Genomic DNA, 27,601 nt, shown 5'->3' on the forward strand with positions numbered 1-27,601 from the left:
GTGTTAAATAATAATGAGCAACCATTATGTTAATTAATATATTTTATGTTTGGTATGTTATTTTTTCTGCTTATTCTTTGTTGTTTTATTCTGCTTCATTGTATACCTGCTTTGTTATGTAGAATCTCAACTGACTGGAGTGGTTTACAAATATTGTAAATAAATTAATAAGCACTAATGGAACAAAGTCTTTACAGTTTACTTGGTGAGGAAGATAGAAAGGTACCTTAAATTGCATTGTACATGCTTTTAAGAGCATGACTGAAAATAGACCAGAGGATTTGGGGTTACAGAATTCTAATTACAGGTCTGCCTGGATCTAAGATACCCACATGTGAAATTATAGCAGTTATTAACATTTTTTGCTTTCCAAGAAAAATGAAGTAGGGACAGAACACACATTCTTACATTCATTTGCTGATGAATGTAAAAGTTTTGCTATATGATGAAGAGGGATTTGACAAAAGTTGATGTCCCAGGTCCCTCCTTTGCCAGAACCTTTTATAGGATTCAGGTTCTTTTCATGGACAGAAGGAACCTTTCTCTTCATGGCAAGACAAACCTGGAGAAAACCATTGACTTTAGACTGTTTATTTCATTATTTATTCTTTAAATTTAGTACTGTGCTACATTTCATAAAAGCACTTTGATTTTGTATTTGTGGCTGGTATAGATTGACAGGTTTAATTGACAACTTTAAATGATAGCTGAACTTGATTTAATAATTTGTTTTGTTTCTTGGTGTATTGCAGGCATCCTTGAGAAAGTGTTTGTATTATTTACACAATGTCATAATTGATCAATAATTGCTAAATATGTCCTATAAGAACACTAATTAAACATAGTTGTTTCTTCAGAAATAATTCCCAGTGAACCTATTTGATAATTGAGATTATTGTGTAACTAAATTATTATATTAAATTGCTGCTGAAGTGGTATGAAGTGGTGAAATTGTACAAAATAGCTATCTATTCAGGTCAAATATGAGCAGGGTTAGGGTTAGACTATATAAATAATTTTTAAAATGATTTAAGATTCTTGATTGTTAAATATGCCTTTTGCCTTACCTTATTCTAAATTTATTTCTGAAATAAATTGACTTTCTTTTCGATTACTTTTTGAAGCATAATACTTTTTAATATGAAACAATTACTACATTTTCATGCAATTTTAAGGCTCATAAATAATTTTGAGCCTGTTTTTCTTCTGTTATGGTTTCTTTTTTAGACTTTTTTTTTAGTTTTAACCCACTACCCTCAGCAGTCTTTGCATTTTGCTTTTGCTTTCTTTTTTTTTTTGTTAATCTTAGAACTTTGGGTTTCCAACTTTGCAATATATTTTTTATACATGGCATTTTGTTTTCAAGCAAAAGTTCACTCCACAGGGAGGGAATCGAAGCCTAGAGAAAGGATTGGTTAATTATAATTATCATTTTTCTCAAGCCAACAGAAACATGCTATTACGTTGGCTTTGCGGTGTTTCTAATTTATACCCATTAAATTGATGTTTTATCATCTATTACCGATTTCTGGGGTTTTGTTTGTACTTATTGGCTGTAACAAGTATTTTGTTTTTGTACAGGAGAAAAATGGTCTCAGTCACTTCTACTGTATCTGAAAAGGAGAAGGGATTTACAAATGATAAATGAGGAAGTTGACTAGCTAACTAATAAAGATTTGTCTTAATCAAGTATGATTTGTCAGAACAGGAGCGCGTTGAGGTCAGGGCACATGCAATGAATAATACAGCATTCACAGGAGAGGAGGACCAGGCAAAAGGCCTCATAAATATGCTGTGATTACCCAGTGCTAATTCTTATTCAAAGAATGAATGGCATTAAAGCCAACTCCTAGGTTTCTGAGCAGTTAACCTGTTTTTCTTTCCTCTGGCCATAACAAAATTTTACCACATTTTCTGTAAGCATTGTCCTGCAGTATTCTTCGACTGTGTATCCATTTCTGTATGTGATTGCAGACTTGAACATCAATAGCAGTAAATGACCTTACCTATTTTTGTTTGCATTGCTAAAGTTTACTCTCTTTACTGTCTTGGAAGAATGGAGAATAAAATAGGCAATAAGGATACATTGCATTATATTAAACATAGAAACATAATTTATTTTGCATCGATACGTTTGATGGATGACATGTGTGGATCAGCAGCTTTATTTTATTGTGTGGAATTAAGTAACATACTTTTCATGTACAATTGTCTAATAGTACTTATTATGTAATTATGCAAGTGATACATATTGGGATCTTCAACACAGAGTTACAGTATGTACAGGCATAAATAAGCAGTTCTATGCAAAGGATAAGCAGTAAATTTAGTAATTCATTTATTAATTTTAATTAGCTTTTTTTGGTGGGGACACAAAAACCTCATTTTTGAAGCAGCACTTTTATTTGGTATTGTAATAGTATGTGGGAATGACCTTGGGAGATGGAGGAGAGGGACAAATGCTCTCTAGGGAATGATCAGGTAAGAGAGGGCATAGCCTGCAGCTGCATAACGGGCAGAGAAAGAAACTCAGAAAGGAACCTTCCTAACTTACCAGGGTATAAAAGAGACAGCAGGAGATTTGCACTTTCGGACTTGCAAGATTCTGTTAATGTAGCCTTATAATAAAGTAGAATTAGCTCATCTGGTAATGTTTCCTGTCTGGTCTACCAGGGAAGGCTGACAGGTATTGGCTGCTGGCTGAGGGGTCAAAGGAGGCAAATTATGAAAGTAGTGTCATACTGTCACAATACAAGCTCTGTTCTTTTTGTTCATGTATCATGATATCTCAGGCATGTACAAAAGGTAAAGAGCTTCTAACTCTTAAAATGGCAACTGTTTTTGCCATTTTAATGAAAGCACTCAATCCTGTGCACACCTTTGCTTCTATTTTCTCTCCATAACTACAGTCTAAGTTTGGCTGAGCTGAGAGTGAGTGACAGGCCTAAGTCACCCAGTGAGCCTCCATGACTGAGAGTGGACCCTAATCTGGGTTTCCTAGCCCATAGTCCAACATCTAATCACTACACCACACTAGCTGTCAATATCAATAATCCTTTTCAATCTCTCCTCATAATTGCTGTATGTGTGTGCGTGTGCGTGTGTGTGTGTGTGTGCACCTTCGAGTCAGTTTTTGCCTCCTGGTGACTGCCTGAACTAATCCCTGCCGTTTTCTTTGCAAGATTTTTCAGAAGTGGTTTGCCATTTCCTGCTTTCTAGGGCTAAGAGAGAGTGAATGGCCAAAGGTCACCCTGCTGGCTTTGTGCCTAAGGTAGGACTAGAATTCACATTCTCATGGGGTTCTAGCCTGGTGCCTTCACCACCACAAACTGACTGTCCTCTTCAATCTTTTCTCATAGTTGCTATAGATACTAGATAGATAGATAGATAGATAGATAGATAGATAGATAGATAGATAGATAGATAGATAGATAGATAGATAGATAGACCGGCCTTCCAGTTTTGAATCCTGGTGACTGCCTGGACTAATCCCTTGCATTTTTTTTTTTTTTTTTTGGCAACGTTCTTTACAATACTTAAATTTGAATTATTTTAAAAGCTTAAAGACATTAGTTTTATCAGTACTTCATGCAGAGCTTCTTGCTTTTCAGTTCTGATGATAATTGGTTCTATCAGAAGTTCTAGTCCTTCCCCAACTAACAAGCATTTTTCATTGAGATAGAATTTACAATCATGGTTTATCGTTTTTACTGCCCAATTGAAGCGTATCTTCAACTGCAACTGAGGCAGTCACAACTTTATTAAGTTCAAATACCGTAACAAAACTAGACTTATTTGTTTGTACAATTACAAGTTTGCACCAGTACACAAAATACACAGCAATTATTGGGAAGGAAATCCAAAATAATTAATCTTTGAAAATGGGACGAATATCTTAAATTCACTGAAAATACAGCAATACAGGAATATTTCTAAAATAGTTAACTTTCTTTTGTTGAAGGACATCTTCAAATAACAGGTGTTTTTTTTTTCCATAAATACAATGCTAATAATGTAGAAACAAAAATATTAACCTATAATTGTACATAAATATACTAGTATGCTTGTTATAGGAAAGGGTTTCAGACATTTCATAGAGCATCAAAACAATTTTTAAAAATGCTTTGTGACTATTTATTAAAGGGGCACCAAACCATATTTTCATTTATGAAACTTACTTGTTCTAGAAATTTGTGAATTATATACTCCATGCACAATTGGAAAGAACTTTCACTGGAAGGAAATTAATTAACCTTTTTACTTACTGTCTACCACCATCCCAGTGCCCCCTCCCCCACACCCTAGTGTTATTATTCCAAAGTAACTTTCAAGGATGTTTTCTTAAAGGAGTGCACAAAAATGAAGGGTAGTTTATCCCATAAACTAAATATATCACATGAATTTTTGGATCCCAGCTTTTCTATTAAAGCTGTATAATTTATAACACCAAACCAAATTTGAATTTGGTTTGCAAAACTCTTGGTGTGTATTTTGTGCACTGGAATCTTAGTAGAATCTCTAAGTTTATTCATATTCTTTCTGTGCCTAACCAATTTATTGTTATTTATATTGTTAACATATGATACAAAACAGTGACTTTCTGAGCCTACCAGTTTTAGTATACATATACATTTGCTAAAAGACAGTGCAACTATTTCAGTGCTTTGATCTCTGGGGCAATGTGGAAATAGTAACATTATTATCATTGAAATTATTGTACATAAATGTTGTAACAGTTATTTTGGTGATAGTCAAGTGACATGCTGTCCTATTTTATTTAGTGACATATTCAGCCATAGCAAAGAAAATAAAATACACTATTTGTCAAATTGATAGCTCTCCATTCTTGATTATTGGTAATCCTAATTGTTGACTGGATAGTTAAGCAATAAACTTGGCTATTAAATTTTCCAGTTGACAAATTGTCTTTCTTTAAAAAGGGACTGAAGGACCAAATCTGTTCTCAACATTTCTCTTTAAAATCATATAGCTTTATTTTTTATTTAATTTTGTGAATTTTGGAGACAGTTTGTGTTACAACAGATTTCATAATTCTTAAAATAGCTGTGTCTATAACCATCTCTGCATGTATTTGCATGCCCAGCCACTTGCTTCACAATTTCCCCATGATTTATCAGTTCAAAAATAAGTGTTCCTTGTGCTCCAGCACATTTAAAGCACCTCTTTCAGAGGTCTTTCCCAATGTTAATATTGAACCATCTTTTGCTTCTAGAGATCTGTGGTAAAAATAGAGAGTAGGAAACCAGTATGAATGCCCTGCTTTTATGGATGACCTACCTCTCCAGTCATGTCATGATTAGATGTAGTGGGAAATATTGATATTGTTTACACTTACAAGGTTACTATGAATATCTGCTGTCTTTCTGGAATAGTTAATTTTATTAATCAAACCAATCAAAGAACAATTAGTGTAATGAACACCTCTGTGCATACCTTGCTCTTTCCTTTTCAGAGCTATAACTTCCAAACTTTCAAACTGTTATTTAACTAATTTTGGGAAATTTTAAAAATAGGTTATCAATGGGACTTGGAAGCTCTTGAATACTCCATTGGCAGGAAGTCTCTCTGCATATTATAACATACAATACATACATGCTGTTAGAATAGAACTTTCCCACACAGTGGTGATTCCTAGCTTCCTCTGTTCATCAAAAGTATCAAAAATATATCTTAGGAAGCTTTCCATTCTTCCTTATCCCCTGTGCTCAATACATTGCATTCATTCATTCACTACCGTTTATGTAGTCTTATTGTCTATGGAAGAGAGAACAAGGAAGTCCACTTTTGCTCTTTGTTTCCAAAAGGATCCATATGTAAATATGGACAGAAATGGAGTTTTGTTAAGTATGAATGGATCATAAACCTTAGGAAGAACTGTTGGTCTTACAAAACTCAAACATATTGGAGGTTTTTCAAGAGTAGGCCTTATAAATCTCAAAGTTCTTGCAGAATTCTATTTAAATCCAAGCTACTAATTCTTCAATTTTGCCAGTGTTTATGCAGCCCAGTTACATATTTGTAAACTGCTAGTTTTTCACTTTTTATATTTTAAATTTATTCTTATTTTTCTGGTCTTGTTTATCAAATATTGTATTTAAATTTATGTTAATTTATTGCAGATGTTATAGAAGTATTGTCTGTTTTTCATTTGTTGTATTTCACTTGTTGGCTTGTTTTTTCTTTTTTCTTTTCCTTCATGCAGAACAAATTGGTCAAGACATATTAGAAAATCTCAGTCATGACAGAGAGAAGATCCAGCGGGCTCGAGAAAGGGTAAGTTTAATTATAAGGAAAAAAAAATCTGTCTGGAACTCAGTATTCATAGATAATATTAATGAATGGGAGCCCTTAATGCTTTTTTTCCTAAAGGTAGGTAGAGCTTCTGAAATGTTTTATCTTTTTTTAAAATCTTTTTTGCTTCAGACCAACATTGTTCATCCATAAAAATTATTATTTGTATTATTATTAAATTTTTATCTGCCTGGCTCCCAGAATTGAAGTTGGCTCCAGCCAACTCTGAGCAGCTGAAGTTCGTATCCAATTTGTCAAGCAACAGACTTTCCTACTCTGGTACTCAAGAACTTGTCAATTTCAGATACCTAGGATTAAAGTATGTGTTCTAGCAGTAGCATAGGTGTTCTCCATTATAGAATTAGAAAGATTGTGGTGGTTTTTATTTAATTATGAAGTTTGTCAGCTGAAAGTCTCAGACTTAATTGTCAAGTGGACACCTCTGGACACTTATTATCTATTTCTTTTGTTGTATTGTTCTTACTTTTTTAATGTAAGCTGCTTGGAGCCAGGCGGCCTCAAAACTGTAGTAAATAAATGAAGAAAATAAAATAAGTGAAGATTCTGCAGAGCTACGATCAACTTGTGTTAGCAAAATTGAACTCAGTGTATCTGAACATTGTTCATTCTTAGAATATTATTCCTCCGCAGCTTAGAGAAACTGATGCAAACTTGGGAAAGAGTTCAAGAATCCTTACAGGAATGTTACGAAGGTAAGGGCAAGGTAGGGATCCTTTCTCTTTCTTTTTCTTCCTTTTTCTCATATAGATTGATAGATAAAATTCATAGTTTTTATCATAATTTTGTATAATTTCAAAATGAGTTGAATTCTCAGGTATACACTTGTACACAAAAACTTTATTTTAAATACATCCATTTTTTTAAAATTTATGTTTCTCAAACTTGGCAACTTTAAGAGATGTGGACTTCAACTCCATGCATGCTGGCTGGGGAATTCTGGGAGTTTAAATGGTTTGCTTTCTCTCTCCCTAAAAGATGTACTTTAAATGAAAATCATAATTAAAATAATCAATTGAATTTATTATATGTTCTTTCTGATGCACTTTTTGTTCCTAATGCTAGGACAGTTCTTGTGAACAAAAAGAACAGGCCTGATAACATGAGCAAATAAAATAAAGCATAAATAAAAAAAGGTAATACTGTAGAAGAGGACTCTTGCACTTTTTTTGCAGAACAGAGAACACAAGCTCTGAATGTCTCTTCTTTCATATGGTAGAGAGGTGCATGGAGCCATGGAGATGACCTTGGAGAAACTATCCAGAAGCTATTCAGTCCAAACCAGGGGTAGAACCATGTGTTAAACCCAAAGAGGCAGGAAATTCTTAGAGATTTGGACTACCCTGCGGTATAGGAGGGAAGAAAGGGAAGATAAAGGCAGACTTGAAAGATTCTGTTACTATAGTCTCTTTCAATAAAATAATTCTGGTCTTCCTGTGGAATCAGTTGCTTGGTTTGACTCATAGGGCTGAGACGTAGCTTGTACATGCACTCAAATCTCCCATTTCCCATAAAACCATAGTCTACCCTGCAAAAATGGAGCTCTGTTGTTTCACATTCTTATTACCAAAGTGTGGATCAGTTTGAACTGTAATTAATTTGTCAGCTTTGAGTACCCTCCCCAAAATATTAAGATTTTATAATTAACACAATCAGGATAAAAACTGTAGACTGCTTTTTTTTAAAAAAAAGGTTATACAGTGAGTTTATTAGGTACAAGAACTATATGGGTAGTCCTCACTTACCGACCAGTCATTCAGTGACTATTGAAAGTTACGATGGTGCTGAAAACAATAACTTTATGTCCCATTTATGGCCATTTATTACCTTCACAGCATCCCTCAGTCATGTGATCACCATTACAGTCAGTATGCTTTGTCCTGTGCCTGACCTATGTTTTTTTTTCTGTCCCACCCCCCTTTGCAGAGCCAAGAGATTGGACAGGAAGAGGTTTCAAGAGAGTACTGTAAGCTGTTCGTGTAGCATGCCTGTGGCTCCCAGTCCCAGTCTGCTGGCGCGATCACATTGCTCTCTCTGTGTAGAACAGCAAACAGCTTACTGTCTTGCAATCCCTTTCTCTCCAGTCTCTCTGTTCTGAAAAGTGGGGGGAGAGGGGAGGGAGAGAAAAAAAGCAAGAGATTTCTGTAGGCAATGTCTACTTTGCTTGACCCTTCCCCCTCCCCCTGCAGAGTGGAGAGATTGGGGGGAGAGAGATTTCAAGACAGTAAGCTGTTTGCTTGTCTACACTTTGTGACAATGTGATCATGCCGGCAGTGGGAAAGGGTCAGGCAAAAGAAAGATCACCTACAGAAATTGTTTGCTTTTTTCCTCTCCCACCCCCTCACAGAATCGAGAGATTGGAGGGGAAGAGATTTCAACAGAGTAGTGTAAGCTGTTTGCATAGCATGCCTGTGGCTCCTAGCCCTGGGCTGCCAGCACAATTGCATTGCTTTTGATATATAGAAGAGCAAGCAGCTTACTCTCTTGCAATCCCTTCCTCTCCAATCTCTCTGCTATGTGGGGGGGGGGGGGAGGGGAAGGGTCAGGCAAAGGAGAAGTTGCCTACATAAATTGCTTGCTATTCTTTTCCCCCTCTCACTGGTGCGATTGCCTTGGTTTTGATGTGTACAGTAAGCAGGCACTTGAGCATTCCAAAGGGCAGGGGAGTGGTTAGGAGGCAAACAAAAGCCAAAGGTGTGAAACTGAGTAGTCTTGTTTCTTTCCAGCCAGAAAGCACAGTTGCGGTCACATGATTTCCCACTCAACGACTGCTTCACTTAGTGTCAGAGTTGCCAGTCTCCATTAGGGTCATTAAGTGAAGACTACCTATAGAACTTGTTGCTATAGGTTCTCATTAAATCTATTGATATTTTAGTTTTATTTTATTTTAGAATCTTCCAAGTTTTAGCTTAAATGCTTTGTCATACAGATTAAACACTATTAACATGTAATGGTGGTATGTAACAGAATTCCTAAGTTTGGTTTGATTGTACCTGAAAAAGGTAGAAATAACACCACTGGTATATGTCTTTATTTAATTACATATTTAACCAGTAATTTCTTATTTTTAAAAAATAAGAATTATTCTTCAGAAAGTCAAAAGATAATTTTTTGTTGGAGAGCAGTCTATATTAATTGGTTATGCTGTAAGATTTGTTTGAAAGGTTAAGGGAAAAATCTAACTTTTTTAAAAAAAATCAAAACTATTCTTAAAGTGTTTTATCCATTTCATTTTTCACAATAAATTTAACGTATGAATATTACCCATCTCTAAAGATTCTTACAAAATAATTAGTGCCCAGTGTATGTCTCCTTTCAAGGGCCAATCCATATTCTTGCTTTCTTCTTCAAATTGCAAGTTATTTATATACAGCCATTTATCATGATCTTCATTCCACTGTTTCCATGGTCTCCCAAATGAAAATAGTATTGTAATATGAAAAATACTTCTTAAGCCATAAAAAATATATTCAACTTCTCATATTAAGAATACTGCATATTATGTTATTTAAGATATGTACCTATCCTTAACTTTGTAAAGAAAAAAAAAATGCTTGTTTCTCCCCTTCTTTGTACAATCAGATTACAAATGTTAACATAACTGCACTTTGTACATCCTTTTCACAAACTTCTCACAATTTAGTCTCTGAACTGTAACATACCAAATTCTCTGATTAAGAGTAATATGTAAATGACATAAGCTAAATTCAATATCCATGGAGAAAGGAAGTGGCAATTGAAGGAAATGGTTCAGCGCCTGTAGACAATCAATATAATAATAATAATAATAAAAAATTCTTGGGCAAGCCTATATCCTCCCTAGGAAGGGGCTGGGATATGAGCTGTAACAAATATTCTGCATATGTCTCCATTTTGTCAAATCTCATTAAAGGGGCTTCTTGCTTTATGTCAGTTGAGCTGTCCAAAAATCATTCATCATTTTTAGTGTAAAAAAAAGTCATACAGTTATTTAAATAATATCGTATTAATGTTAAAGTTCAGCTGTCATTTAAGAGTATGGCTTAATCAGACATAGCATTTAAGAAAAATAGTTTTTTCGGGCTTTACTTCGCTTTCAGGTTGGCAGATTCAAATAAGGATTTATGGGTTTCTAAACCAATGTATTTTCCCATGTTTATGCTTGATGAACCTCAGCTTTTCTTTCAGGCGAGTGGAGTCCAGGAGTCCGTTATTTTCAGCAAAATAAAATACTTTTTTCATACTGTGTTTGAATACATTTGCAACTCATCTAGTGAGGGAGAAAGGAAAACGAACTATAATCTTTGACACTGTTGTATGCTTGGGAGTCTGTGTTAGGACTCCTAGTTTATAAGTGTTCCATAAGCCAAATGAAAAATGTGACCTTTGTGAAATATTCATGGGGTCCTATTCTCAGACAAATGCATTATGTAGTCAAATGTTTAAAAACATGTGTCATTTCTTATATATATTTGAGAAAGCCATTTAATTTCTTTCTTTACAAAAGTAACCCCTATATAGACAGTTTTACCTGCCAGAATAGAAAGGGAGGTTCAACTTTTAATTTTACAAGTGAATGCATTGGTGAAAGTGATACCGATTTGTATGTTTTTATCATTGTGCTGACATGGTTGATACTGTGGGGAAGTAATCTTATAGTATGCTGGGAAAATTATCTCTTGTCTGAAACAGGCATATTCATGAAAATCAATTTAAATTTGTTTTATAAACATAATGAGAATACTGAATTTCAGTTTTCTATAGATAACAATTTTGCATAGTTTTTAGGATCACATAGGCATAAGAGATAAAAAGGGAGGGAGGAAGTCAGTCAGTCAGTCAGTCAGTCAGTCAGTCAGTCAGTCAAGGTCTTAGTGGTATCTAGCCCTCAAATTTATGGAAAATATTATCAGAGAATGGCAGTTTTGCCTTTACTTCTAGATGCCTTGTAGATATGCACTCAGTTGCTCAATGGAAAACTGGGGAATTTTATTTTACTTTTGTCAAAACACAGTTTATTAAGGTGAAGTGGGAAAACCTTGCTGCATGTTGACTCCACTGATTCATTTGAAAATATATGTTTACCATCTTGGTTTTATGATATGAAATTCTAAGGTGAGATTCTTATCTAATTACTGAACAGATTCATCACTGATTATTAAAAGAAAATAGTGTTGTAGCACCTTAAAGACCAAGGAATGTATTATTCCATAAGTTTCATGAATCACTCCTTTTTATTAGTGGCACAGATATACAGTAGTTCTGAGGAAAGGGTATATGAATACAGCTGTTGTTGGGGATTAGAAGAGGAATGTTGAAGGGCGAAATGAGGGATAGAATTATTTCTAAATAGTGGCTATGGACAAACAGTAGTTAGGTGTGATACAGATATTCTTTTTTGAATAGCATATATTGTGATAAGAAATTTTGGGCTGTTTAAATCATGAGAAAAGTTGTAAAATTTTCTAGTGCATTGTAGCTCATCTCTTTCACAGTGTTATCATCCCTTAGGTAACAAAGAGTGTGTCTATGATTAATTAATAGAATAAAGTGAGCTACTTTTTAGGAATTTGGAAGATGTGATTTTCCCCCAGAGTTTGTGTGTGTGTGTGTCTTTGACTCACTGTTGACTCCTGGGGAGTCCCTGGACAAGTTCCTGCAGCTTTCTTGGCAAGATTTTAGAAGTGGTTTGCCATTGCCTCCTTCCTAGGGCTCAGAGAGAGTGACTGGCCCAAGGTTACTCAGCTGGTTTCATGCCTAAGGCAGGACTAGAACTCATGGTCTCCTTTTTTCTAGCTTGGTGCCTTAACCACTACACCAAACTGGCTCTCTAGGAATTTGGAAGATAAGTAGTTTCTCCCCAGACCTGCTATTTTCCAAAATGTAACTGGTACAAAATATAAGGCTCACCAACATTACAAATGTTTTCTGCTAATCCATATAATTCTGCCTGGTCATACATAAAGAAATTTATTTCTTCACTCTGATCTTCATATCCAGTTATGAAAGGCTGATATAACATTTTAATATTTTGTTAAATCTGTTTCCATTCAGCAGTCATAAAAAACAAAACAACTGAATATTTTCTATTATCTTATAAACAATAGATAATTAATGAGAGCTACTAATGTATGCAAGAATAAACCCTTCCTTAATTCCAACAGTCTAGTTAGTTAACAATTAAAGTGACCTCCGTTCCTGTGTAGGTTTTCAGCATCATTGTTTTCCCCTAGAACTTCTAGGGTGTTAATTCCTAGTAGCCTAGAAATATATTGTGGATGAATGCAGAAAACATAATAATGAACTAACGCAAATGTTATGTCTTATCAAAGGTATTGTTTGACCTGTGTCCAAAAATATATGGTAGAACTGGAAAAGGGGAACTATATAGGAAAAAGTGTCAAAGATACACATTATCAGAGTTAAGATTCCTTGAACATTTCTACTATAATTAGGAGGATAAGAAATTTAACCGTATGGTCAGAAAAAATGTTTTATTTTAAAAATGATAGATAAAACATCTGCCAGACGTAAGTGTAATAGTACAAATCTTTAGGGAGAAGGTATTTCATTATTAGTGATTCCAACCAGAACGCAAGTAAAGCTTTGAGAAAGTTCAAATAATATATTTGTCCTTAAGGATAAAGGAATATATCAAATGGATTTAGGAAAAAGAATTTCTTTTAAATGCATCTTTTGAACTGAGTTCTTTGCTCTCATTTTAATTGTACAATAATATCCTCTATATTAAAGATGTAATTAAATACATAATTTTTAAGTATAACAAATCATGTTACTATATAGTGCAGACTTCTGTTAAAAAGTCATTTTTAATATAAAGAGCAGACATTTTTCTTTCAAAGTGGTTTAAAGCTATTATATATACTTCATGATCGTACATACAGGAGTGAGACCATGTTTATATCAATAGAGGATTTATGGCTGGCATTGGGTCTGTAATAAGTATGTCTGTGTATTTATTTCCCAAAAAATACTTTGTTTGAGTCAGCAATTACATTTTTAGGTACATTTAAAAACAACTTCTCAGTGCTAAAAATACTTAAAGTGAAATGAAATGGCCTTCAGTCTCTTTAGTGGCAGTTTCCAGGTTCTTAAATTCTTTTGCCAAAGGAGGCTCAGCTATTCCTTATATCTGATATTCTGCTGACGAATAAAAGCATTTGTATTTAGATGGAATGTTGGGTTTTGTGCTTACTTGTAAGCAAGCTAATTGGCTTTAGCTCTTTTTAAAGTTTACTAAAGTTATGACTATTTTTAATTAAATTGCATTATATTTTATTGCATAATATTTGCATAGTGCCCAAGTAAATATTATTTTAAAGTTGATTCTATAGTCACTATGTAAGCTGGCCCTGTGGCCTTGCTCTTCAGCCCTCCTCCCCAGCCCATATTCTTGAGCAAATTTTAAGAGGTGGCAAAAGAGGCAGACATGCTTATTTGCACAAGTGTAACTCTGTTCAGATGTTTCTTCATTCAATAATTAAGTTTTTTTTAAAGAAATGGGAAAGCCTTAATAATTATATTGACTTTATAGTACGTTTATGCCAAAGTGTAAAGCTTGCTGTTTTTTAAGACAGCACACTTGACTTTAGAATTTATATTTATTTTTCTGTGGATATATTATTATGGTCTAAGTACACATTTTAAGATTGCTCTTTTAAATATGAACATGTACTTGATTTCATTATTTTTCCTTTATATATCATCTGGAATTATTTGTCCATCACCATCAACTTTGACCATCTGTGCAGCTGGAAATACCATTATCCAAATCACAGTTTTCCTCCTACAGCAAGGTCCCAGTGGATGTTTCCCTGTGCTATTTCCTTCAGACAACATGTACAAAGAATGTGATACATCACACTGGCTAAAATATAATGAAATCCTTGTGGCTGCCCTTTCATTGAGACATACTTACTATCAGCAAGAGGTTATAGCCTTCAAATAGATTGTGGTCTGAAGCTTCAACATATCAAAATACACAACACTATGCCAAAGCAAAAACAAATTTCTAATGTAGACATCTGTGCACTTTAGAAAAATATCTATCTCAGGCCAGCAAAGAGGTGCTACAAAAAGTTTCAGTAAGAATAAGCAATTCTTACAGAGCAGAAGTTGTCTATAATTTACTAAAATGGTGCCAGGACTGAAACAAGCAGCATCATGTTTGTTTGAATTCTATTAATTACTTACAGCACCAGGGGCCCCTCCTCCTTCTGCCACAGTGAACCCACCCAAGTGGCGAGGACAGTCTCTTTCATTGGGCATGTTTTATAGCCCTGCAACCTCTCTTTCCCCCTTCACCTCCGTAGTTGTTCAAGACATCAGCAAGGGAAGATAACATATTGATGAGGATTAAGTGTCTAGCAGGCATTGGGTGCCTGCTATGACAAAAGAAGGAAATAATTATCTAATTGGGGTTAGAGCTGGAAGTTTGTTATCTCACAGCTCACATTAATAAATAGGAACAGCTAGCTTGTCTAAGCAGCCACTCTTCCAGGTGTTAATTGAAAGATGCAAGTCAGTCACAGGACAGCCCAAGGAACATGGATAGCAGTACTGATTATTTGCATGTCTGAATTTCATAGTAGAGCTGATGCTGAAATATGAAAGTTTGTGGACAAGCTGGGAAAGAAATAGAAGAGAGAGCAGACATAAACAATCAGGAGATAGAAAGCAAGTCCATTGGCAGCTTACCTCATAAATGACAAGTTAGCTCAGGTGGCAAGAAATCTGGAAAGAAGCATTTCAAATCATTCAAGAAGATTCCACTTTAATGAACCCACTATACATGGTGGTAAATTATTTTCACAGTTTCCAGGATTCTGTATTTAACCCAGACTAGCATTAAAGATGCCTAACTGAATTCTGTAGGAATTCATTTCTAAGGAAAACCATGTTCATCTGTGGTGGCAAAAGATCAGAGAGTCTAGTAGCATTTTCTGCATCAGTGAAATGAGCTTATGCCTTTTAGTAAAATTTGTTAGTCAAAAAAGGCTCTACCAGACCTTTTTGCCTAACTGAAATTATGTAGTTCTTGTGTCCTTAACCTGGCCTAACTATATGGGGCTTGACATGAAGTCCCCCAGGCTTTTAGGGCTGAGGTACTGTATTTCAACTTTTATGTCCTGGAAGTGTGATCCATTGGAGCTCAGAGATTCATGATTTCCATGGCAACCAATGGCTTGTTCCATGTGATCTTAGCCCAACTCATATGGGCAGTCACATGTTCACCCAGAGCAGATGGCTTGCAATTTGAGGTAATGGAGGTTGTCATCATCCTTTGCTACAGAAGAATAATTTTTTGGTCAACCTGCAGATAATCAGAACTCTAGACTGTTTAAGATGGTTCATCCCAGATACCTTATAGATCTGGAGGGTTTTATGATGGTGCTTAGGAATCTTTCCAATGATCTGGCAGGCAGTTCTATCTATATCTGAACATAAAAAACATGAGATGGGGAAGGGGTTGCAAAGCAGAATCCACAGGGCCTTATGTATTAACTTTAAAATAACATTCTCTGGTCCACGTGTCAGTATTATATATCTCCAGGGGATTTAAAGATGCCCAGAGTACTAGATGAGATTAACCACATATGTCCTCTATCTAGCTGGCATTTCCAAGGGGCCTCTGGGTTTACTGAGAAACTCTAAGAAATAGAGCCACAAAGGTGAAAGGCCAGGAGGCCCATGTTTAGGTGTATCTTGCAGTAATAAGGGCAGTGGAGTATTAGCACTTACTTGCTCTTAGTGCATCTGCAAACTCTCTTCAAGGTGACCTGTATCCTACTAGGAAAGAATAGGTGTGACAATACTCCTGTAGGCCACTATGATATGTTTGCCAGACAGATTGCAGATAAAGTTGCTCATATCTGCATGAGTTTGGACTCCTTTGGGGCAGATGTTTAGTGAGATCAATAGAGAAATGTTCTGCAATATAATCTGGGATTTTTTTGATCTCACAGAATCCTCTATAGCATGAGCTCTGCAACCTGTAGACTGAACCCATGCCCAAATTGTTGTTCCTTTGAACAACTATAGAGGTTACAGACAATATTTTATTGTCTGATATTACTGCATGGAATCCGTAAGAAACTGCAGTGACATATTCATGCAAATGTAGCAATTATGTAATTGCTTCACAGTGTATAATACAAGTTCAGATATTGCTGAATCTGTGTAATGACATCATGAACATGTCATCGTTTGTTCCCCGTTTCCTTCTCTGCATTTTTTTAATTTACCAGAATCCAAATAGGACAGGTCCTAATTTGGACACAATCAAACCATATACGCAGATTGAGCTTGAATCATAAGTGATTGAAAGGTTTCACAGAATCTGTAACACTGTGCTATCTAGTCTGAGGACCATGAAATGGTTTCCATGCTTTGAACCCTTGAATCTTTGTCCTCTCAGAGACCATTTCTCCATCTTACAGTAAGATTAGACAGACTGCAAGTTGCCTGTCAGAAAATGATCATTTTCATATTTGGTTTTAATACCAAAAATATAGCCTCCTTCTGCATTAGTCAATGCTTACCAAATAAATCTTTTCAGAATCAAATGCTTTGGCCATTCAAATAACATATTTTTTAAAAAAATTCAGGCAGCATTATCTTTTTTAAAAATACAGCACATGTGAATCTCTGTTCAGTGACTGCAATAACAGCTTGTTGCTCCTGTTGATCATTTCTGAACTTAATCCACTCCATATTACATCATGTATGAGAATTCTTCAGCACCATTTAGCAGCAGGACATGAGGGCAAGCTGTCAGTTTTTGGTAGGAAATGTGTTCTGAAATTTACCGCCACGTATTCAAAATAATATAATGAGAGAGCAGTGTATATTGTGAAGATTTTCCTTCAGTCCAATATACTGTGGCCTTAGGACAATTTGACAGAAATAGAAACAATAAATGAAGATAGTTATGTTTGGCCTCACTTCCCCCTTAGATGTTCTTGAATAGAGGGAAGCATTATGGAGCTAAGCCTTATAGATATTAAGTAGGACACAGAATTAATTTATTAATTAATAACCTTGTTCTAATTCTAGAAAAAGGTTATCTTACTAGTACTTTTTTTTTCCAATATAGTTTTCATAAAATAGAATAAATGCTTTAAGTTAAACTATTGCATATAGCCTTAAACAAGTCCTGCAGTTCCTGTTTCTCAGACTGAATACTTGAGTAATAGTTTATAATCCAGTGCTGCAAACTTTTGCACACAATCATGAGCTTGAGGCCATGCATATATATTAATAATATAATTTGTAAACAGTATATGTACTTCTCTCACTTCACCGTTAAAGAACCCATATTTCTGATAGAACATTTCCTCTGTAAACTGGAGCATTCACGTATCAAGTTGCTCCTTGTTTTAAATGCCTGCTGTGTTCATAAGATGGTACAAAGCAAGCCTAATAACAGCTCATATCTCATGCAGGTGGTCGTGCTAGTTGCCTCCCAGATCAAAAGTCAAACTACTGTGAATCGTTTTTGAAATAGCAGTTAATGACACAAGGCTAGTCTTATTTCCACAACAACAACAAAAACGAGTTATAGCTATCCATCATGAGCTACTGAGAACAAAAGGCTGTTTCATAATTACGCTGTGTCAAATAGTGCAGGCATTTCTGAACACATCCTTGGAATATACAGACAGTTCTGTTTCATTGGTGAGAGATAAATACATTTCAGTTATTACCTATAAGGTGACATCCCTGTCACCAAAAGGAGTACAACTCAAAGCTCTATAACACAAGAACTTACTTTTTTCATCATGAGATAATTTGGAGGGGAGAAAGTTTAGAGTTAATATTCCAGATTATATGTGACTTCATGTCCTGACACAGGTTACATAATTCCATAATGAAGTAGTAATACAGTTGCGAGTAAATTCATTGGTAAATCCATATTTAAAATTAGGATGTAGGTGTTCTCTATACTATTACTTGGCAAAACCATTAAAGAACTTGAAGCATCTTGATATAATAGCATTTTTATGCGTCTTTTGCAAGGCTGCCCATAATTTCATAAAGAATAGTATAAATGTATAGTGTTTGGATACCCAGTAGTTTGACTATTGAAACAATGTGAGGCATAGATGTAAATCCTTATTCTTTCCCTTCGCCTTTCAGAAGTGAAGAGTTCACTATAAAGAATTCTCTTTGGTATGAGAATTCATCCATCCATCCATGTACTAGTCTTAGAAAGCAAAATATTTCTTTCAACTTCTAAGCAGACATATTTTAACACTATTATAAATGTATTTGTCCAAGTATAGGAGTATACTGAATACATACAGTATTCATTCTGTAATAACTTAAATAGCCCTAAGTTATAACTTAAAATGTTTGTGTAAACCAAAGTATCACAAACTGATGTCATATTGTATTTCCTTTCCACTATATATAAAAAACATCTTAACTATTCCTATTGTTTAAAACTCCTATTTACAAGACAAACAGGCAGGTTTCAGAGAAGGGAAATAAACAGTAGATCACATTTTGGTCCTTCTTCAACTTGTACAAAAATATATGTACAAAAAGAAAACATCCCTCTATGTGGCTTTCCTTGATTTCAAACAAGCCTTTGACTCAATATCCAGGAAAGTGCTTTGGGATAAATTAAAAAATACAACTCTAGATAGGCACTTCCTCTATCTCATACAGAAATTATATTCCAACTCCACTTGGGACCATCTCGGGCACTGTAAAAGTGCAGAAAGGAATGGAACACGGATGCATTTTGCCCCCGCATGTCAGAGTCTGCACACTCAATCCCAAAGTTCAGTAAATCCTCTGGAGACCAAAAGTTCCATCAGAGATTTCTTTATTCAGGAGAAGCGTACAGCATCATAGTTTGTTGAGTCTAATTCTACATAGCAAAGCCTTGTCCTTTTAAGCCCAACTTCCCCCCCTTCTAGGTTTCTATTCCCGCTTGCAACTCTTCGCGTCTTGCCATGGTTCTAACACCTCCTGGCCTTGGATGTCTGTTTCAAGATAGAGATAACGGCACCTGGCCTCCCCCTTCCCCCCCTTTTATGGCAGGTCAAGCAAACGGTTTAGAATAAACCACTATTCCCACTATTGATCTATTGATCTATGGTTAGCAATAAAAGTAAAAGCAATAAAAACAATTGAAGGTTCTGGTTTGCGTAGATCCTGACATGCCGCCCTCCAACAGAACGAATGTCCCTACATTCGGAAGAAAATCTGGAAAAGAAAATAGAGACATCATAACAATCAGTAATGTGGTTATCTAGGTTTGTCAGGGTATTTTGAGTGAAAGCAGGCAATTAGTTTAGGAGCTTTAACATTAATACTGTCCACCCATTCGTGATGAGTTTTAGGAAAATGTTTCCATTGAATTAAGTATTGGAGTTTGCCTTTGTATTTTCTAGAGTCCAAAATGTCTTTCACTTCGAAATGGCTTTGTCCTTCAGTCATGATGGGTGTTGGTGGTGGTGTTTCTGGATGCCAAGTCTCAGATTGCTTGAATGACTTTAGTAAATTTGTGTGGAAAACAGGATGAATGTTTCTATAATGTTTTGGTAATGACAATTTAAATGCCACAGGATTTATAACCTTCTCAATTGGGAAAGGGCCCACATATTTTGGAGCGAGTTTTTTAGATGGTTGGGAAGATTTTAAATTTTTTGTAGAAAGCCAGACTAGGTCGCCTACCTTCCAAGGGGGGTTTGCAGTGCGTTTTCTATCGGCGAATTTTTTATGTTGGCTTTTTGCTTTTTCTAAAGATTTTACAATTAGTGGCCACAGACTTGTAATGTTATTTATCCACTGGTCCGCTGAAAGTTCAGGAAGGTTTTTAAGTGGTAATTCTGGAAAAGGCGGGAAGTCTTGACCAGAAGCTATTTTGTACGGTGTGAATCCAGTGCTTTGATGCACTGTGTTGTTATAAGCCACCTCAGCAAAAGGACGAAGTTCAGACCAATCATCTTGTTGATGATTAGTGAAACATCTTAAATATTGTTCCAACAAGGAGTTAATTTTCTCCGTAGATCCGTCCGTTTCCGGATGAAAACTGGAACTCAAAGCCTGAGTAGATCCAATTAATGTAAGAAATTCCCTCCAAAATTTGGAGGTTAACTGTGGGCCGCGATCCGAAATCACCCTCTTGGGGGCGCCATGGAGGCGGTAAACATGTGCTATGAACAATTTAGCTAATTTTTTAGCATTTGGAATTGATGAACATGGAATAAAATGTGCTTGTTTAGAAAACAGATCAACCACAACCCAAATTGCTGTGTTGTGATTGCTTAGAGGTAAATCCACAATAAAATCCATAGAAACTTCTTCCCAAGGTTTTTTTGGAGATGCTACAGATTGAAGAAGGCCCAAAGGTTTCCCCCCTCTTTTCTTTGACATTGCACATACAGGACATGTAGAAACATAGTCCGAAATGTCCTTTCTCATGGTTGGCCACCAAAATTGTCTACGTAGTAAGTGTAAGGTTTTTATAAATCCAAAATTCCCCGAGGTTTTATCATCATGTCCCCTTTCTAGGATTTGTTTATGAAATGAAAGTGGAACATAAAGCTTGTCTCCCATCCGCCAAGCTTGGCCTTCCTGGGTTAGGGTATTTTTATTATTCTGGAACCATTCATCAGAATCTAAAGCAGCATTTATTTTTTAGAGCAGTTCATTGGTAGGTTTCTGTTTTTGTAGTTTTGCTTGAGTTCTGGTTAGGGCTGCCGAGCCAGGTTCTGTTTGAGGTGGTGCTTTAGGGATTACCGGGGCAATCACCTGTTCTCTTTGGCTGTTATTCTGAGGTAACCTTGATAATGCATCGGCTAAAAAAATTTTCCCTCCAGGGATGAATTTTAAAGTGAAGTTAAATCGACTGAAAAATTGGGCCCAGAGTACTTGTTTGGGAGATAACTTCCTCAGAGTTGTGAGAGATTCTAAATTCTTGTGGTCCGTCCATATCTCAAAAGGATGGGAACTCCCTTCAAGGAGGTGCCTCCAGGTCATAAGGGCCCAGCATACTGCAAAAGCCTCCTTTTCCCAAATAAGCCACCTTCGTTCTGTCTCAGTAAATTTGCGGGAAATATAAGCACAGGGTTTGAGTGCACCCTCTTCACCTTTTTGGAGCAAAACAGCTCCAATTGCTACGTCAGAGGCATCGGCTTGAATTACAAATGGCTTGTCTGGGTCTGGGTGTTTTAAAATAGGCTCTGCTGTAAACAAGGTTTTTAGAGCCTCAAATGCTTTTTGGCACTCTTCTGTCCATATTAACGGGGGCCCCGGCTTTTGAGCTTTCGCCACAACTTTGTCTTTCGTTTTTAGTAAATCCGTTAACGGCAAAGCCACTCGTGCAAAGTTTGGAATGAACTGGCGATAGAAATTAGCAAAGCCCAAAAAACTTTGTAATTGCCTCCGGGTTTTGGGTGGTTCCCAACCCAAAACATCCTTCACTTTTGAGGGGTCCATTTCAATCCCTGAATTAGAAATGCGATACCTCAAGTAGTCCACTTGTTCCTTATGAAATTCGCATTTTGACAGTTTGGCATATAACTGAGCCTCCAGCAATTTTTTTTTTTTTAGAACAGTTCGCACCAATTTTACATGGTCTTTTAAATTGTCTGAGTAAATAAGGATGTCATCTAAATAAACCAGCACTCCTTGATACAAATGCTCATGTAGCACTTCATTAATTAGTTGCATAAACACCCCGGGAGCTCCTGAAAGTCCGAATGGGAGGACCTTGTACTCATAGCAGCCAAAAGGGGTCAAAAACGCTGTCAAATGCTCGTCTCCTTCACGAATCCTTACCCTGAAATATGCTTCCCTTAAATCCAAGTTAGTAAATATTTTACCCTTTGATAGTTGAGCTAGCAGGTCCTTCATCAAGGGGAGGGGATACTTATTTTCTTTGCAAATTGCATTGAGACCCCTATAGTCCGTGCAAAGTCTCAAGCTTCCATCTTTTTTTTCCCGAAATAAAACGGGTGCCGCCATGTGTGATTTAGCCGGCTGTATAAATCCCCTTGCCAGATTGGTATCTATGAATTCCCTTAGAGCGGCAAGCTCTTTTTGGGTCATCGAGTAAGTTTTCTTCTTTGGGAATTTAGCTCCTGGCTGAATTTCAATAGCACAGTCAGTGTCTCTGTGGGGAGGCAGTGTATCTGCTTCCTTTTTGCTGAATACAGCCTGTAAATCCCTGTAGGGCTTAGGAATGCTTTTAAGGGACTCTGGGTCCAAATCTAGTGATTTACTCATGCTGCTAGCTGTTGCAGCCGTTGCAGTTTTTGTTTTTCCTGACTGCTCAGGTCCCAAATAAATTCCATCTGCAAATTGCATTAGCCCCGTCTTCCAAAAAACTTGGGGATCCCACCTTTTCACCCAGTTTGCTCCAAGGATTAGGGCTTAATTTCCTAAAGGAGCTGCTAAACATTTAAGAGTCTCTCAGTGGGTCCCTACTTGTAGCTCAAAGGGCTCCGTGCGATACAGCACAGCCCCTCCCCTTGCGATACAGCACAGCCCCTCCCCTTGCTTTTGACCCATCCAGCTGGGTGAACACTATGGGAGTCTTTATTTTCTTCACCCTTAACTCCAACGCGTTAACCAGTATGGGACTGATTAAACAGCGCGAGCAGCTGGTATCCATTAGCGCAGTTAGCCTGGCTTTGTATTCTGTTCTGAGCGCTGAAATAGTCACTTTAAGGGTGGTAACACTCACCGACTCATCGTCATCGGAGTCCTCCTCCTCCTCCTCTGGTTCAGCCTTGGGTTGGCGAGCAGGTTTGTCAGGATCGACGCTTGCCTCTTGTTCCTTTCTAACTGATCCATCTTTGTAAATGACGAGGTCTGGGAATGGCGATTCCGTTCCGGCCGCCGCGGTTCCTTTTTTCCCTTTTGTGCCAGGCTTTTGTGCTGCTCCAGCGGGCTTTTTCGCCCCCCCCTGCCCATGCGGTCGGCCCTCTAGGACAGGAGGGCGCCAAATGACCGGGCTCCCCGCAGCGGAAGCAAGCGTGGTTGACCGCTCTAGGAAATCTTTCGTCTCCTCCTCTCAATGGTTGCTTTCGGGACGTCGATGCCAGGGCACTGGGTTTCCTACCAAAGTCCGAGTCTACTCTTTTCCATTGGGCTTCGACATTACCCGCGTGCTGGATCCATCCATCTAGCGAATTTGGGTCTCCTCGGGCGAACGCTAATTTCCACAGGTCGCGACGCATTCCTTGCTGGAAGCAGTCGATTTTGAACTGCTCTGGCCAATCCGGAAACAGCCCTGCAACACCGCGGAATTCCAGGGCGTACTCGCCGAGGCTATGGGTTCCCTGCCGCATCGTGCTTAGTTGCGCCCGGGCTCGGGTGACTACTCCTGGGTCCTCAAATCTCCTATGAAGAACGGTTAGGAACCCACCCAGGTGGTTTAGTTCTGGCGCTTGTGCTGCTCGAAGTTGGATCAACCACTCCCCCGCTTTGCCGGTGAACACTCTGAAGATGTAGAGTACGCGCTCCCGGTCGGATGCGAAAAGATGCCCCGTCTGCTCCATGCATATGGTGATTTGAGCCATGAAATTAGGTACTTCATTTGAGTCCCCGCTAAATTTTTCGGTCAACCCCCAGTGCTTTAAAAGGGCGTCTTGCTGGGCTTGGATTGGGGTGACCCTCTGTGGTATCATCGGGGCGGGCACAGGTGGCAGAGCTGGGCCAGCCGGAGGCCCCAGTGCTACCGGGGCTACAGGGGTTGCAGGCGTGGTTGGGGGGGCTAGTAGTGATTCCTCCACCCCTTCTTCTTTGCCCTCCTCCTCTATGCCCGGGCTCTGGTACAGACCTGAACGACGGACGAGTTCGCTCATCCTCATCAGCTCCCTCTTTATCAAGGTGTTTTCCGATTGCAGGATCTGCACGCAATCCTCTAGGGTCCCCTTCCGTGTGGATTCGGCTCTCCCTGTCAGGGCCCAGCGCTTTTCAGGGGCCATGTCTAGGAATGACATTTCCCCAGTCAGCTCTTCCATGCTCCACAACTTAGTTTTGCGCCGGTCAGGTTTCCGTGGTGCCGGGAGGGTAGGGTAGGTGGCGGTTAGGGTTTCCTCCCCCTCGGATCCACCTACAGCCCCGGCCATGGGGCACTCCTCCTCCATTTCCGCAGCCGTGGTAGGTTTTTCGAGGGGTTTTTCCATGGTGGTTGGTTCCCCGGTGAATCCCTTGTAAAGTGGGGTGAGACTCAACAAAATGTCAGAGTCTGCACACTGAGTCCCAAAGTTCAGTAAATCCTCTGGAGACCAAAAGTTCCATCAGAGATTTCTTTATTCAGGAGAAGCATACAGCATCATAATTTGTTGAGTCTAATTCTACATAGCAAAGCCTTGTCCTTTTAAGCCCAACTTCCCCCCCCTTCTAGGTTTCTATTCCCGCTTGCAACTCTTCGCGCCTTGCCACGGTTCTCACACCTCCTGGCCTTGGATGTCTGTTTCAAGATAGAGATAACGGCACCTGGCCTCCTCTTCCCCCCTTTTATGGTAGGTCAAGCAAACGGTTTAGAATAACATTCCCACTATTTCACTATTGATCTATGGTTAGCAATAAAAGTAAAAGCAATAAAAACAATTGAAGGTTCTGGTTTACGTAGATCCTGACACCGCCCCCTTCTCAATCTATATATTAACTCAGTGGCACACCTTTTACATGACTTGGGTTCCATGTACCCATCCTAGCACAGCACAAATTCCCAGTACTTCTTTACACTGACAATGCTGCTATAATCTCACAAACACCTGTTGGATTGAAAAGAGCATTTGCAGCAACACTAAGGTACTGCAGGCAAAACCATTTGGTTCTCAATTTTGATAAATCAAAAATTTTGGTTTTCACTAAGAGAGCCATTCAACATTCCTGGACAGTAGAAGGGCATAAATTAGAGCAGGTTAACACATTTAAATACTCGGGGATAGTTTTCCACTCAAAAGGCATTTGGAATGCTCATCAGAATCATGGGATACAATCAGCATTCCAGTTGATGAATGCTATTAAACTTTTTTTAAATTGGTGGAGAACAATTAGTTCCTGCAGCTTTAAAACTGTTTGAGGCTAAAATGTTGGCTCGATTTCTTTATGGGGCAGAAACAGGAATTTATGTGAAGAAGGAGCCACAGGAAACCATGCAAACAAAATTTTTGCAATCAATTTTAGCTGTTCCTAATGGAACTTCTAATGCCCAGTTAAGACTCAAGACAGGAATGCCTTTAATTCAGGTTAAGGCCTGGAAGATAATGATAATTTACTGGCTTAAAATACAATTCTTTCAAGTTAGACTGACCCCCTTAGTTTAACAGATAACTTTTCTTCTCCCTGGAAACAAGACAGTGGAGCATAAGTTGGCTTCATATTGGCTCTCTCTTCCATCTTTAATATCAATAGGCTATGATCAAGCCAAGCAATTAATTATTCAAAGAATAAGGGATGTAGAGTTCCAAATTGATAGAATGTGGATAAAAAGGGGTGTATGGGAACCAGCATGATATTTGCAAACCTTAAGTTTCTCCATGTTGAGAATAGCATTTTTTAAAGCTAGATACAACATTCTTCCATCAGTACACTTCAAGGCAGGTATAATAAAATCCCCATAGCAGAGCGCATGTGTCCATGTGGCAATAAGGAAGTTGAAACCATCTCACATGGTTATGTTGTTATATTGTAAATTTTATAGGGGTATAAGGTCTATATGTATATTTCACCCCAATAGATAAATTTCCAGGGAAACCAGACAAATTTTATCTGAATCATTTCCAGGATTTAAAATCTGCTATTACCTGTGCAATAGCTAAATTTTGTGTTGCCACAATGAAAATAAGACAAAAACGGTTAAAGAAGTAATTGGTTTAAGATCACTTTTATTTTTACTCCTAATATCACTTTCGGATCTATATTTCTTAATTAATAAGTTGCTAGGGTATGTTTACTCTGTATCATAGTTTTTAGTTTTTTAATTATTACTTGGGTAATTAATATATTAATATGGTAATAGAGGAATGAATGTAATACTATGTGATTTATCTTTTAGTATATTGTATCAATTTGTTTCACACTGTTATTCTCTTAAATTTGCTGTTCATTGACTGAATTAAGATTTGTTCTGTTCCTGTTTACTAAGGGTAATGCTCATTTATTTTTTTAATGGACAAATGTTACCTTAGTACCTTTTTGTGGAATATATATTTTCAAGTAATTTAAAATTGCATCCCATGAATGCTATTAATATGTTTGTATCAAAAATTGGGAAGTATTGGGGTTTATATAAAGGAAAGTCAAGTCCAAGAATAACTCTTTCTCCTTCCTCCCCACAAAAAACTCTTTTCTTCTGAGCATCTTTGCTCAGAACCCTCACCCCCCTTTATAAAGGCTGAGTTGGAACCTGAGAAAAATGTTTTGATATACTACCTTCTTTATGTATGTGTACGGCATTCAGTACTATTAGTATGATGAGGCAATTAAAAGATCATTATTGCAAGCTGTTGGGATGGTTCCATTACCATAGCTATTGAGGAATATTTTCTATAAGGCCACTAACATTCTTGCCTAGAAGTGTGGCCTTGTATTAACTAGCCTATGCAGACTTTTAAAAAACCTCTAGTACAATTACAGGTAGTCTGCAGGTTAAGAACGCCTGGTTTAAGGAAGACCCATAGTTAAGAATGGAACCTATTGTAGCAATATTTGTGTTAAATACACAATGATTCGACTTAAACACACAATGGTTCAACAATACTGCTTATACAGTATTACACAAAAATACTGTTTGGGCTTACATACAAATTTGATTTAAAGACAGACCTTGGAAATGGAAGTTGTTCTTAAACTGGGGACTACCTGTATTTCATATTATTTTCATGCCTGTAAAAAAGCTGGTGTTGTTTTGCTCATAAAGTGGTAAACAGTGCTAAGCTAAAGAAGCAATTTGGTATAGTTTCAAGATAGAAAAAAGTTCTCATGTTCATTTCACAGAACACCAAAAAAGCTAAGCTCAATACTTGAGTGTGGTAGTTGTTTCAAAAAAAGTACAGTTGACATACTTGTATCCTGAATCCATATTGAAGGAATCTATGCAGATATTGAGTATATATCGGATTGTCATTCATTATTCAAGTACAGGACGAGAAGAACTGATCTTCATACTGTAAGACAAAGCATTCAGAGAAAAATGAAATCTAAATGGCTCAAGCAAATGTCTTGTCTAAGTTTGTGAAGGACAGTATATTTTATTAAGGTGTAATTTATACAACATCTAGTAATACCTTACCTGTGA

General features: G+C 37.2%; 1 protein-coding gene across 5 annotated transcripts in view; it reads left to right on the forward strand.

Annotated features, from left to right (window-relative positions):
* VTI1A (vesicle transport through interaction with t-SNAREs 1A) overlaps positions 1–27,601 on the forward strand; it is a 279,816-nt gene that overhangs the window by 151,279 nt on the left and 100,936 nt on the right. For 3 of the 5 annotated variants that reach the window (XM_088132264.1, XM_088132261.1, XM_088132263.1), the window contains 2 exons: positions 6,224–6,294; positions 6,964–7,025. In XM_088132264.1, the coding sequence (XP_087988390.1) occupies positions 6,224–6,294; positions 6,964–7,025 (133 nt within the window). Of the gene's footprint in view, positions 1–6,223; positions 6,295–6,963; positions 7,037–27,601 lie in introns of all 5 variants that reach the window. The other 2 variants (XM_088132265.1, XM_088132266.1) reach the window with 1 other exon arrangement.

This window comes from Python bivittatus, unplaced genomic scaffold, assembly GCF_059951505.1.
Source record: "Python bivittatus isolate LINGU-HERP-01145 unplaced genomic scaffold, Pbiv_v1 ctg000980_np1212, whole genome shotgun sequence".
NCBI lineage: Eukaryota > Metazoa > Chordata > Lepidosauria > Squamata > Pythonidae > Python > Python bivittatus.